Here is a 15,123-nt window from a genome sequence, read left to right as displayed (position 1 = left end):
ATAGCAGTGAACCCACAATTTGTTGACAAAATAACGACGACATTGAGAGATTGCGTCAGGAACGATCACGCGACTCTAAATGGGGCATATACATATATCTGGCTCGGACGTGTATATAGGTGGACTGCTGTGACCAGAACAAATTCTGCCGAGACCAACGCTTAGCCTCGTGCGAAGTTCTTCGCTAGTCTCGGCGAGCCTAAACAATGAACGTGACTAAACCGGAAGCTTTTTATAACGCTGCCACGTCTGCAAGTAGTCCAGTAATACATATTACCTAGCAACTACGCAGTAAATAAACAACGTGTCCCTCATTCTAGCAAGTCAGAAAGGTGATTTAACATGTAGCACAACAATATACATAAACGCTATGTATTGTTGCAGGTCTAAAAAAAAGGAAAAGAACTTACATCGACAAAGAATGAAAATCCGCAAATTGAAACAAAGCACATAAAACATAAAGACAACAAAATCAGTAGTAAAATAAGTTTAATCAGCGAGTGTGAATTACTGAACGTACACAGAGACTCCTGCACGTACAAGTGAAATATGATGTAGGATGAGATTATCATTCCCCGCTACCCCACACCCACAAAGAAAATCGAAATCTCGAAGACATTGAAGATGTAGATACAGATTTTTCTTGTTACTGAAATGACATTGTATTCCTCATTATCAATCACCATCAGCAGTTTTAACTTGGTGTCTAAAGGTAAATTTACCAGCCCATTTATGGTACAGTTTCATTCCACTCTTCTTCGACTAACAAGCTATTTGTGAAATCCATTCTGAAATGTTTTAACTTAAGCTTGATGCGCAAATCATTATTACCTCTCAACCTCTTGTATTTATATGTGTTGTTTTACATCATAGGGATGTAGAGATTGTCCGCTGGTATATATAGCTAAGTATCTTAAAATGTCGTTAAGGGATGAGGTAGTAGAAGGGGGAATACTCTTGTTTGGTCGGTAGAACTTCCAAACGTTTACCGACCCTGATCCTGACATTCTCCATTCATTTATTTTCTTAGGCGGATTTTTTTTTCTTTCAAAAAGCGGAACTCTGCCGAAAAGCGGATGCTAACGATCCCTACAATTAAGAATAGTGACTGAAAAGGTGATATCAGTGTTAAACAATTAAGAAAGTTAACGTCGAATCAGCATAAGAACACACGTTGTTCTGACCCTGTATTTATCATAGGGGTTCTGAAGGCAAAGTCCGCCACTCCGGTGCGATGATGCCTTGATAAAGGCCAGTAACTACCCAACGAGTTCCACAGTTTAGTAGTTTCATAAATGAAATAGTGCCATTGTCTCACAGATCTATCTTGCCTGAATCGCCACAATCACAGGCCTGTTTCTGCGAGTCCCTGTACGGCTTGCATCCCAAGGCCATCACTCCCGCGTACATGCCATCTGCGAATGACTTGCAGGCTGACAAAAGGAAAAGAAAAACACCAATACGACATTATTTAGCAGAAAATACATTTCTATGAATAAAATGCGAGTTCTTATTTTAGTGTGCTTAAAATTTTGTTTTCTGCTCCCACGGGCTAAACGTAGACTAAACCGCTCAATTCCATGGACTCCGATACGAGAGAGATTTAGCGAATTACTGGGGTATGCGGAAACTTAAAAAAAAAAAGATTGCGATCTTCGAGTTTGTGCTGTGATCGATAAAGCATCCGTTTGTTCTAAAATATTTAATGAAATTGAAAGTAATGTGAAGTGAATGCTTCGTTATGGGTGTAAACGGAGGGAGGGGTTTGGAAGATATATACATATATAGTAGGTATCTTACTCAATTTATAAGTTCAAATAGTTTGACTAAAAATATTACTCTTTACTTTAGGGAGACAAAAAAATCTTATTTCCAGAAACTGGCTTATTGGGATTACTTTCCTGTGTGTTTTTTTTTTAAAGGCAGACAAGTTATTACCAATATGATAACTGTACAATAATTTAGTTATAGTTTGATAGACAAGACCGGTGCTGGGCTATATTACGCCCTCAGCAAATGACAAGTAATCTCTTCAAAGCGTCCGTCAACACAAGAATTTCTACCTTCTGGTAATCAAAAACAGACTTAAAACATCACTTTCTTGCATTTTTCCGTGAAGCTGCCAAGTCATGCTCAATGGATATGTTGGACAGACGAATTAATTTTTCTTGCAACAATGTTGACGTCTGATAATTTTAAAAGGACATTCAACTTCAGGAAACTTCGTCCTCCACTGGCAAAGTCAGTACAATTCCTGAATAACACTACATGTGGTACAGCATGCCTAATAATTTATACTGGACAATTACAATGAAAACTTCGTTACAATTTATTTTAAGGAAGCCTTTAATTCCTCTTTGTTTGTGTGCTCACTAAACAAACCACGACAATCAACACTGCTATTATGTAAGCCTAGAAACAGTATTATATCTTCAGTTGGGAAAAGACAGCAAAGTATCTTATTTTAAAATTATGCATGAAAGAGAAGCAGATGTATGTACATAACATTGTTCAAAAGTCGAGCTAGATTCGAGGATTTCAGGCAAGAAAGAATGTGTGATTGTAAACTGCGCCATTCAATGGTCTCAGTTTTGTCATGCTGAACTACATATGCAGTCAAAAGACTTTAGAAATGCAGCTTTTTTGTTCCAAGGATCCGTCCAATCAGAAACTTCATAATATTCCGCAACATGGCAAACCACTTTAGCAGACGGTGGTAAGTGTTGTGTCAAGTAATTATAACCAGTTCATATATACTGATCGTCTTCCCTCAACCTCAACTCAAGCCACTTACCATAAATAGAAAAATAAATAGAACACAGACCAGCTGCGTGTTCACATCTGAAATGCACAAGCGCCCCATTGTGGCTCCTGGTTCACTTACCGTCATTAGCTTCTTTTAATACATTCGAGTTCCTCTTACAGATCCTCCTCAGGCAGGACCGGAAATCGTCGTCGCAGGACTCTTTCATCTTGTTGCAGGTGTCGTAACACTTATCGTGCTTATCACAGCATCCCTCAACAGCAGGCAGATACTGCATATCCAGCTAAAAATATGTACAGAACAAATTGTCTGGCTTGTAAATAATAAATTTTAAAACTAAACATTCTTATTATAGCAAAAGAAGTCTGACCCAAGTAACGGCAGCTTTACATGAAGCTGTAACGTGTAATTATATACTGCATTTCCACACTTTAAAAATTGGCTCAGTGAATTTAACAAAAAACAAATGTCTGTATAATTTTTACAGACACAAAAGGCAGACAGAACGGAGAAAGCAGGCACATATACAAATAAATTTCAACAGCCAGAAATTAATTATGCAGATAAAGCTTGCCACAACATAGTACAGGGCGTGAGTGAGCATAGTGGGCAAATGTCAATAGTTGCGACATTTCTACTGTTGAGTTAACCGTTTGAAAACTAAGAATGTTCTGCATCGATCGTTAGATACAGTAAATGCAACAGGTAAGAAATGGTATGCCTAACTCCTGCTCTCTTATTCTGTCTAGAAAACTCAATTTTTATCCACACTCATGGACTGCTAAACACACACACACACGTCTCTAAAACATACACATGCATATAAATGAACCAAAATAAAGAGAGATTAGAAATATTTATGAGGAAGGAGGGAAACTATAGAAGTTAAAAGAAAGAGGGCGAGGGAGAAATGACATCAAGCTGGCACTGACATCAACGTCACATAAGTCATTTACTTTGTATCCAAATGATCCGCATCCATTGGATGATGGTATGTGGAATTCCTTTGGTTTTGGTTTTTTACCTGAGAAAAGACCGTATAAAAAAAGAAATACATGTATATAATAAATGTCAAACGAAGTCAAAGTTTCGGACACCATGATTCATAAAAAATAGCATAATGAAAGTGTAGGGCTAACAGTGTGCCACGACACCTCCACAGGGAGAGGGGATTGGTGTTTTACGCCGTGCCAGCAACTAAGGCTATATCACGGCAAGGCAGCCAGCCGTGTAAACAGATGCCAAGTGCAGAGAAAGAACAGCATGCCTGAGACGAGAGCTGAGCCCAGGACAGCCAACCCCCACTGTATCGGTGGCAGGCGCTAAGGCGTTTCGTTCTTGTTCTGAAGCGTTAAGAGCATACTCCTTAGGAGTGCGAGTATGCCCTGTACAAACTTTGCACTTATTAACCGTTTGCACACCCGGGATGCCCTCTAGTTGTAGGGGAGACAACACTGGGACGCAGCAAAGGGCCAGTCTTGCACCCGCGTGAGTTCCCCCAGTGGACAGCCTGTCCACTCTTACAGTTAAAAACAACATAGTCTACCAATTAGTATGAAGTGTTCAAATAAAAATGTATACACAAAACAGACTACAAAAAGAGCCAACTTGATCTGGGTGTGTTACTGCAGTTAGGCAGGTGCATGGAAAGCACGTGATCTAGTTAGCCAATGAGCGCTGGCCGATAATTCCACTAGTTCATCACTTGTTGCATGCTTCACAGGTGTGTTGCCAGTATTGGAACATCAAATAGCGAACAAGAACAATTTTTTTTTTTAATGAACTCACCATTTCGACACTCGTATTTACATCCATTTTTGTCTCCCATGTATTCAAATACGGTATCAAATGTAGTTTTTAATGGAGGATATGAGATCGTCGGTGTCCCATTCAGAGCCTACTGCAGTTACAGCTGAGGCCGCTAACAGCAACGAAAATAAAACAGGTGTCATGGGTTCCTCTAGCGACGCAAGTGTGCACAACATCGAACGTCCACGCGCAGTTAGTTTTTCGAATAGTGTAAAACAAACATTAAAACTGACGACGATACGGGGAAACGACGAAGCTGTACGGTCTCATCAGTCCAGAGTTGCACGCGTGTCGATAGGTGATTGGAAGGTCAGTCGGGGAGGATATATAAGTTGATTTGTAGTCGTTCGACGTTTGCAACAAATTGACCATTTTTGTTTCAAAAAAAAAAGTGTGGATTTGGCGGACTGTGTTTCAACAATCATTCCCAACTGCGCAAAGTATATCGTGTCGCATAATGCTACTTTAGGCGCATTACAGCATATGCACTTAAAATCGTAAAAAATTACCTATAGGCTATATACATCTTATAATAATTATCTACTAACAGAGCGACACTTCTGGTTAGATTCTACCATCTAGAAAACATCCGCCTGTGCAACAAACTGACATTAACTGCGAAGATATAAGTCTAAACATTGTTTTCAATGTATGTAAAGCATCAGAAGATATAGTAAACACCCAAAAATGAGGAAACAATTCAATTTTGTTCACATGATACGTTATATATGCCCGTGGGCCGTATGGATAGCCCGCGAAGCTATATTTGATCCGGCAAAGGCAACTATATGTGCCCCTTGGACAAAATATGGTTCCCCACCCCTGCTTTAAACATTGTTGGTGATTTCCTACAAAGATAGGCTCATTGACTTGACATGAAGATAGTTGGGTTTATCTGACATTAGGGGCATGGGCCTGCATGCAGTTGTGAATTGATAGTGAAGAGGAAGGCATAGGCCTGATGTATAGGCAACTAAGTGAACAGATAGAAAGTGCTGCACCCTGTGAGCGGGATGTTTAATTTTTGTTTTTAGTAGACAGACTTTTTCTGCTTCCACTTCTCCATCATTCTCAACCGCACAGGTCTACACAAAAGCTCATGCTTCTTCTGTTTTATTAAATAACATTTGACAAGCATCTCAGATTTAAAAGAAAATAATTTGTGTGAATGCGCGTGTCAGGGGAAAGAAGGAAACATGGGGAAGATGATAAACTCCTCAACCCTAATGCTGCCAATTATTCTCATTAGATTTTAGCCTTTTTGGTGAAAAGGCTTGCTTGCCTAAATATAGAGTAAAACATAGCTGGTGCAGTTTCCCTCTTCTACACTCATGACTAACATGGCTACTGCCTTTGTTCTGGTGATGTCTGTTTGCCTGATAGTCCTCTGTCAAAACTTGGTTAAAATAAGACAAAATATTTATATTTATGTACATATCCAATACCAAGTGGTTGCAATCACATTCCTTGCTCCTGTAACACACACATTGTCACTGATTTAATACAGTATAGGATCATGTTTTAAAAGTATGTAGGACATACATTTCTTATGTTTATTGTATATTATATACAGATATACTTATTTTTGCTCATCCCAGTGACTTCCTAGTTCTTACTCATATACCATCACAAGCCTTGATTGCCAAAATAAAAAGAAAAGGCGATGAGAGAAAAAGAAACAAAGATAGACTTTAAAGAATGCCACAAAGTATACTAGAGATACTGCCACCTTCAATAATTGAAGCCAAATCTATGAGAACTGCGACATCCCATATGCAGTAGGGTGAAGAATATAAATCTTGCATTATCTTTAATTTTTGTTTCTTTAATCTGTCAAGTTTTTGATGTCAACTAGTGACATTTTTCCTATAAAAGAGGTATGGCAAAATTAATCCTTTTAAGCCATTTGGCCTCAGTTACTGACCACTCACGTGTATACAACTCTGAAATCTTCATAACATGCAGTGGTGTAGATCCTAGTTTGCAGCTTTTCCTTAAGTTTTCTGCCTATATTATATTACTAAATGAAATGTATATATAAATGATAACTTGTAAGCACACTGTTATATACAGAAAAATAAATTATTACAGAGCCCATGGTGGCTTTTTGCGGCACTGCTAAAAACTTTAAGCCTAATTACTTGTTTGACAGAATGACTTTAAAAATCGTTTAAAGTGAACAATTCATGTTTACAGTTACACAACAGAGCTTAAAAAAGATGCTTTTGTCAAGAATTAGCACTGTCTGTTTTTGTGATCTCTTAAAATGTATAAGGCATTTTTTTAAAAGCTAAGAATCAAACTCTTCCAATAGTTTGTTTATAGTTTGGAAAAATAATGATCTGTTGATCCTTGACATGCCTTCTTTAGTGATAAAGTGATGCATTTGATTTTACAGTCAGTAAAGTGCCTAGCTCAATAAATAAGATGCAACAAGCAAGTGCTGCATTAGGAACTTTCTGTTAACCAAAGCTGATTTAAAAAAAAATTAGCACATGGTCAATTTATATTTATCCCAAAGTGACACTTATCTTGCTGAGACAACCAACTATGTGTTAAAATCTAGCCATGAAAGCAGCTTTTGGGTGTCTGTTGAATCTTCAGTACTAAGAAGCTTAAAAATTTACACAACCATTTTTATTTTTCTTGTAGGTATTCAGACAATGCTTCCAAGTTCACCGCTCAACACTGGCATTTAACAACAATTAAACAAAAATATAGCTATTCTTTACAATGCAACTTATTAGTACTTACGTAGAGTAGATCCTTTCACTGCAATGTGAAATGGATCTCTATTTCTGATTGAAAATATCAAGCAAATGATGATATGCGAGACATAATTCAATTCAATGCACTTCTTGCAAAGACATGATGGATTTTGAACACTGTTTTACTTGATATTTGAACTGTCAGTGACAGTCACTGCATTGTTGTAAATGTCTGCGGAATTTCATTTCACTCTCAAAGTCTGCAATGTGACAGTATGGGCACTGCCACTCCCTGCTGTAGTCTTTTTTCTTGTCATGTCTAACATTTTCCACTAGCACACCAGAAGCCTGCAATGCAGCTGCTGAACTATCTCCTCTGTTATCAAGCTTTATCTGTCTGAAAAGTGATCTGTGTTGACTTTTTTGTGGAGGCAATAGTGCACCATGCAGTCCTGGAGGAGCACATGCAGACTTTACCACAGATGCGTCAGACAGGTTTTCATGCATATCTGGTGTGCTCTTGCTCAGAGAAATTTCGAAAGGTCTTTTGTCCACAAGTGTGCCTGTACCAGAAGATTTTCCACTCTGACTACTAACTGGACTTGGCGGGGAAGACCTAGTGGAAGAGTGGACATTTGTATTGGAGGGTATTACTCTGCATGGGCTGGATTCTCTTTTCAGGTTTGCTAGTTCTCTGGCTTGTTCACTTGTAAGGTTAAGATTCTCTTTCAGTTCACTGCCTTCCAGTCTTCTTTCAAAAATCAGCACTAGGCCTTTTAAAACAGCGTTCTGAAATAAAGAAATAAGATAACCACCAATAAGTGTACTGCTCCATTTAGATATTGATTAGTTTTTAAAGTTAAAAAAGTCTTGCTTATGAATAACTTTCAACGAGAATAACTGAATCTCAGATTTATAATTGGTGCTGCAAGGAAAGCACATGAAGCTTGCTTTCCACTGTTGACTTTAAAGCATACAGTAACTATTCTCATCTCCCTCTTGCATCCCTTTAATAAAGTTAGGTGGAGTGAATTCCTTTTTAACACTAGGTTTGGCAGCTGCTACCAGTAACCTTTATAGCAACGTGTACAGTATTTCACATCGATGGGCTTTTTCTTGAAATCTGACACCAATCACCATTTGTATTGCAAAAATTCCTTTTGTATAAAAGCAATAACGATGTCAGAAGATTTAAAGATGACTAAATGGAGGTCCTGGTTGTTGTCTGCCATTGGTACTGACCGACACAAATGGAGACTACTCATTGGTTGAAAATGTAAATGTTGCAGGCTCACTAGCCCATGACATAGAAACAACATTAATTTCTGTCAACACTTGCATCAGAAAACTAACAGTAGTATCACCTTGCTGTCAAGCTTCCCGGCATGGTCTGTACTAGAATTCCTAAAAAGTTATACTTGGACAATCTGCTGGGAGGAAGTGTGATAGATTTTTTTAAAGAATTTTTTAAAGACTCTAATATAAATAATCTAAAATAGACATCACAGCTCTCCATTTTAGGCACAGGTCTGAGCAACAGAAAGCATTAACAACTACTCCCCATATTTCTGAAACATCCCATTTGTTAGTGTAACATTTTTTCGAGTACTTTACCAGATGATATGACTATGGTACAGTACAAAGGAGAAACATACTTTGGCAACACTTGCAAAATCATTGTCAACTTTACACATTTTATGTAAACATGCCTGGAAAAAAACTGCAGGGAAGCTTTGAAGGTTTATGCAATCATCACAGGCATTTTGTTTGATGATATTTTGAAAAACTGACTAAAGAATTAAGCAGAAAGTACCAGCTATAATTACTGCCATCTTTCCAAATATTTCCTCGTCTCATACACATAATAAGACTGGTACTACAATGCAACAGCACCAACTAAGCTCCGAAATGGAGAAATATAATACAATGCATATTTATTAAATAATGGAGAAGAATTATGAATTATTTTTTAATTACAACCTGCCTAAGTTGATGATCCAAGCCCTATTAATGTATATTTTCAAAGACCATTTAGAGTTCTCCAGTGAGTTCCCCATTTGTCCAGGTCATTTCAGACTAAGAACTCTCCAGATAAGGGGAGTGAAGTCTGACAAATGTTTGATATCAGCATAGAACCTCAACAGACCTAAGGGCTTTTAAGATGGCATACCTATATACCTAAACAAATAAGATAAAAAAAATGTGTCAAGATATTGCAATGTTCAATAAAATAATTTAATAAATAAAAGAGAAGAAAAAGTCTGCCAGTGGCAGACTATAAGTGTACACTTTTGTCCAATTGATCACATCGTTCAAGAAGGAGTTTCTCATCTCGAGTAAAGCGCCTGCGCTCATCTTCCATGATTCCCTCAAGACGCCGATATCTTTCTTCTGCGATTAAAGACTTCTTCTTTTCCTTATCAATCTGCAATATAAATGTAAACCAAGCAAATAAAAATGTCTGAAACCCACGGAGGTCGATTAGGTCTATATTTATTCTAAAGCACATTACAACTATCACAGAATAATCATCTGGTTTTACTAAAGAAACTGAAAAACATCTTTTAAATTACACTCTTATATTAATATATTCTATTATCATCATGTTTTATTTGAAACAGCTTTTAATATTTCTTCTTTATCTTCATTTCAAATTGGAAATTCAAACTCAGCACTGACTTTGTAGCGAACAGGATGTTGCTAAAGAATAGTCACTCACCTGATTATAATTTGTATTATTTATAATCCTATGACAAAGATGTTATTTCCCCTACCTATTCACGCCCCAAGAAAAGCAACAGTAAAATTAATATTAGACCTCATCATAACTGCCAGTTATTTCATCAGCAAGCTCTCTGCGATGATCTTCAGATTCTTTTAGTTTTTTCTGATATTGCAAAAGTTCTTCCTTGATAGATTTTAGCTGTTTCTCCAAGGCTTTCTTTTGCTCTACCTCACCATAGCTTATCTACAATACATAAAAAGGAAAAAGGAAAATTAAAAACTATCTACAATTTGTTCAATGATTTATAATGCAAATGTAACAATGCAACAAAAATAAGAAATCCAAACGTTAAAATAATAAGTTAATTATGTTAAGCTGATTGAAAATTTGTCAATTATGGCACATCATTACAAAGCTGATGACATTATTTATTAACTATTACAGTATCTGGAAGCCAAAATACATATTCTGACAACTGATCAAAACAATCTAAACACCTTGATAATTTTGAACCAGTGTTATGACCTTTACTTTTGGGGTTTTCTTGGTTAAGCTACATTACTGCAGATAATGAAAAGATGATTGTACAAAACCGAATAGTAATTAAGATTGTTTTATGCTATATAAAACAGTGTTGTATCAGGTGAGCAGCAGTGGCACAACTCAATGAGGAAAACATAAATGACAGATCTCCCTTACTAATATAAAAACAAAGACTAAACAGGAAGCAGCAGCAAAAAACAACAATATCCCCCCCCCAAAAAAAAAAAGAAAACAACAACAAAAAAGTCTTGCTGTTTATACAAAGAACTGATGTCCACAGTAAATCAACAAGATAAACTTCTCTGCTAACACAATTACTAAAATGCCTTAAATAGTGAATAATATAATTTTCAGACTACATTCATGTTTATGAGCATATTTCCATACATCCAAAGGTATGTTTCTATGAAATTAAAAGTGTCAAAAGTAATCAAACATCATCTAAGGACACTTAAACAAACCTGGCTATGGGTGTGTTTCAGATGGTCAATTTGTTTTTGCATATTCTTATTTTCTGCTCTGACATTTTCTAACTCCGCAAGCAGCATTGGTACATTCTTTTCATCTTGCTGCAAGCTTGTCTGTGTTTCTTGTGTTACACAGCGTATGCAAGGCTCCATGATAGGGGGCAAGGCCGAATAGCCAGTGTCAGAAGGTGGCTGTTGAAAATGATGATAAATAACTTTAGTGTGCCATGCAAAGGCTTTAATTTTTTTTTCCAAACACCAAAGTAATTTTTATCTTGATATTTGGTATTTGAATAAATAAAACTGCTCTAATTCTTTTGAGAATTTTGAAACATAAAAACTTAATAAACCTAATTACGCAGACTAACACTACTAAAGAATACTGAAAAAAATGAAGGCAAACAATTACATATTTGCAATACTCTAAAATATATCCTACTTCTTACACACAATCTCTCTTTTTTTCCTTCTTTCTCTCCCTCTCAGTGCTGTTGATGACATACCTGGGACTGAGGTCCTGCCTTGTTAACTAGTGAGCCAGAATGAACCTGATCCTTTAAAATCTTGTTTTCATTTTGGACAATTGCAATTTTAGTGTTGAGGATTGCCATAGCATGATCTTTCAGCTCTATATTTTTTTCCATTTTCTTAACCTGCCAAAGAAAAAGTGAATTTCAGTGGGTCTGTTTATAAAATCTTTCCCCACCTTTCCTGACAAGTTTAGTAATGTGCTATTGCAAGATGACAGATATTTTCTCAGAACTGAATGGTGTCAAGTCTGTCATCTGCAGTCAGATTTATCTGGAAAAGGCCATATGGTTGCTGGTATTCAACAAAGCAATGATCTGTGTGTTGATAAGCACATAGCACTATGGTTGAATTTATCTAAATAATGAATAAGCCTTAAGGACAATTTATAAAACAATAACAGGAACTGCTAACTCAAAGCAGTGTTGAATTCAATCTAGGTTGTTAACTGATATATACCAAACTATATACCCAATTTCCTAGCTATGTGACTGAAGCTGGTGTCATGGTTGAGATTGGGGACTATTTTTTTTTTCTTTGCTGTATTGTTAAATGGCATAAATTTCACTTTTTTCTCAAAAAGCATAAAAGTTTGTATCTTAAAATGTATTTTCCACAAAGAAGACTTTCTATAGATAATATCATATAAATGTGAAAGACCTCAATCTTACTTTTTCAACCAAAACAGCCAAATGATGTTCATGTGGTTTAACTTGTTCCATATTTGCCCCAATGAATCTGCTTTCTCTCTCTTTAAGTGCAGTATTTGCTTCCTCCAATGTTCTCACTGTCTCCTTGAGATGTTTCTAAAGGACAAAACAAAACCTATCAAGAATTTCAAAACCAATAGGAGGCATATTTAGATAGAAAGTATAAAATTACATTTCTTTTATGCAGTCAGGTACCCACCCCACAGATATATGAAGTGGAGGTAAGTATGCTACATCAGCTGGCTACTGAACTGGTGAGTAAGTATGCCTTTGGGTTTGAGAGTTACTGCTCTGATCATTAGGCTATCCATTCCCTTCAATGGTCAACGCAACCATTTACCAACTTAAAATAACCAAAATAACTTTACCACATGCAAGCTGACTAAATTACTGTCATGAGTCAATTCAACTGCCAGTGACAAAAGTTGCTAGACAAGTAAGTCATTAATTATATTACTTATACAGTCATGCTTTGCTTGAGTAAAAAGCTTAAAAAAACATTTAAAAATATTTTTATAAAAAAGAAAATGTGAATTTTGAACATGAACTAGCTTAGATTTGCTTCCTCATACTCTATATCTTTCCTGTATGGAGCTGCATGCATGAGTGTGCATGTATTGAGAAAATCAATTTTCTAGTCTTTTTTGTTTTGGCTTGCTTATCACATCTTTATCACATTAATGGTCAAGCTCTCTCAAGGTTGAATCAACTTGTACAATTTGGCAGATGGTCAAGTAAACAAATGGTTGAGTTAATAGGTGACATGTTCTTTGGCTATATAGCAGCTTGAATTAAGATTGTATGTACCACGGCTCAGTTTATAAATCACAGATTCAACCTGCTCTTTTAAGGACAAAGCTTCATCTTTTATCTCAATTGTGCTAAACACTTCTACAAGCTAGGGGATGGATCATATACTACTTCTAAGCATGTAAATAATAATGTGTAAGAAAAGCTTACATTTTCATGTAGCAGAACATGCATATATCTCTTGGACTTACAAAGTTCGTCCTGCATCAGTTCAAACTCCTCAAATGATATACCAACATTATCAACATAATCTCTTGGTCCATTTGAGGAATGCTGGAAACACTCCTGTGATCCTTCAATGAGATCCAAATCTGGAATATTAAACTGTTGTTCTGGTGATGTTGCAATCTCTGTGTTTCCACTCAAAGTCACTTTGTTATTCTCACCCTTGCCAAGTGGGTTTTCACTCTCTGGATGATCACCATCCAAGTTGAGCTGACTTGGAAGTTGCAAACTCATGCTTGTGGTGGATTCTCCATCTGTTTCAAAAGTCCCCACTTTGTAACTAGAATCTGCTGTATTATGACTTACATCTGCGTTTTGAATAATGATGGGCTTACTTTGGTCTGAAAGATCAGTTAAAGGATTATCAAATCTAAAAATTTGCCTTTCTGAGACTGTGTCTTGTATCTGCATCAATAGAGGATTTTTTGCCTCATTCATTTCTTCTTTAAACATAAAGTTTCTTTGTTTTGGCCACTTCTCTTGTACCAGCCCTTGCATGAAGTTGTATAAAGTTTGCATATAGAGAGTCTGCCTTACGATCATAGCAAGCTGTGAACGAGGTAGTTTTATTACTTCTTCCTCAGTTGATGATTTATTAATATTGAGACTTGAAATTAAACTTTCCAAAAAATGTGTATGAGGCATACTTTTGTTAGAATCACAATCTTTATCACTGGGTACAGAAACCTTTCTACCAGGTTCTAGTTCTGAGTGTGCAGGCTCCACAGAGGTTTCTAATCGATCCTGGTTGTCTTTTGTCATATTTGGCCTTGCAGACTGAGAAATGATTCCTGAGTTAAGACTTGGTAACATTTCACCAGCAGTTTCTGGGTTAGGTGTGACTTGTGAAAAAAGGTCCTCACAACTTGCATTTACTTCTGGTGAATTTACAAAACTTGGGCAAGTTTCAGACATGACAAATTAATTGCAACCTGAAAAATCAGTAAGAAAACTAATATATACTGTTATATTTAATGACATTTGACAAAGAATAACATATGATACATAAGTATATATGTTGGCAACAGCAAACAAAATCAACAAAGAAATGAATATCTCTTGTCTGATGATAATTCTGTACCGCATTGGTCCGTGGAATCAAGGATATTATACTTTTCTTTCAACGTTATCATTAACATTTACTAAAGTATAAAGAAAAGCGTAAGTAATGAAAGTAACCATCTCAACACGATTTTCGCGACACTCTAATGTGTTCAAGAGTATATGTATTTATGCATCGGAAACGTTCAAAATGAGGTAAAAACAGTCACAATTAGATATTTAAGCATATTTTTATGAATAAACAAAGTTGTGAATAGAACGAACAGGGTTTTCAATTGTGGTTATCACCTCCGGTCGCTGGTCTGTTTCTCGTAATTTAGTACAAGTGTTTTGCTCTCTCAATGGGCTTTACCGTTTCCGATTCCCAGGTCTTACTTTCACTTTAAAGTGATTTTTTTTTTTATTTTTTTATGCCAGGTATTGGATAAAGCGATTTATGAAAGTACTAAACTCAGCATGATCCCTCAGAATTTTACCAGCTGACTTTAGAGAATCGGAACGAAATGTAGTAAAATGTGATTTCCATTGATTTTAAATCTGTACGAAATCTTCGTATTCTCTTTCCTTTCGCCACGGCATCCCACCATGCACCTCTCAACAAAGCTAATACTCTTGAAACTACTGAATTAACTACTAACCCTATTAACAGTGTTTCTTTCTTATCAGACCATAACTGAAATTACGGCATCAAATAAGACATCAGCTATTTCATGTCTACACTGCTCATAGTAAAGCAGGATGGTCTTTACAACAAAACACATTTCGCTTCCTG

At 36.4% G+C, this 15,123-nt stretch overlaps 2 protein-coding genes across 6 annotated transcripts; both read right to left on the bottom strand.

Annotated features, from left to right (window-relative positions):
• Nucleotides 1–471: 471 nt before the first annotated feature.
• LOC112573387 (group XIIA secretory phospholipase A2-like) lies at nt 472–4,688 on the bottom strand. Its single transcript, XM_025253703.1, has 4 exons — nt 4,553–4,688; nt 3,721–3,788; nt 2,885–3,047; nt 472–1,433 (listed from the first exon to the last, which is right to left on the bottom strand). Exons 1-4 carry the CDS (start codon nt 4,590–4,592, stop codon nt 1,315–1,317), a joined length of 390 nt encoding a protein of 129 aa, XP_025109488.1. The 5' UTR covers nt 4,593–4,688; the 3' UTR covers nt 472–1,314.
• On the bottom strand, nt 4,551–15,123 carry LOC112573363. 5 transcript variants are annotated; one of them, XM_025253677.1, is made up of 8 exons: nt 14,990–15,123; nt 13,215–14,221; nt 12,216–12,350; nt 11,520–11,669; nt 11,011–11,208; nt 10,100–10,249; nt 9,569–9,706; nt 4,551–8,070 (listed from the first exon to the last, which is right to left on the bottom strand). In XM_025253677.1, exons 2-8 carry the CDS (start codon nt 14,202–14,204, stop codon nt 7,483–7,485), a joined length of 2,349 nt encoding a protein of 782 aa, XP_025109462.1. In that variant the 5' UTR covers nt 14,205–14,221; nt 14,990–15,123; the 3' UTR covers nt 4,551–7,482. The 5 variants fall into 5 exon arrangements, 4 of the variants coding, with proteins under 4 accessions (XP_025109462.1, XP_025109456.1, XP_025109449.1 ...); XM_025253671.1 differs by lacking the exon at nt 14,990–15,123 and adding an exon at nt 14,640–14,775; XM_025253664.1 differs by lacking the exon at nt 14,990–15,123 and adding an exon at nt 14,616–14,754.

This window comes from Pomacea canaliculata, linkage group LG1 (genome assembly GCF_003073045.1).
Source record: "Pomacea canaliculata isolate SZHN2017 linkage group LG1, ASM307304v1, whole genome shotgun sequence".
Lineage (NCBI taxonomy): Eukaryota > Metazoa > Mollusca > Gastropoda > Architaenioglossa > Ampullariidae > Pomacea > Pomacea canaliculata.
The sequence above is the reverse complement of the archived record's forward strand: the minus strand, read 5'-3'. Positions and strand labels throughout refer to the sequence as shown.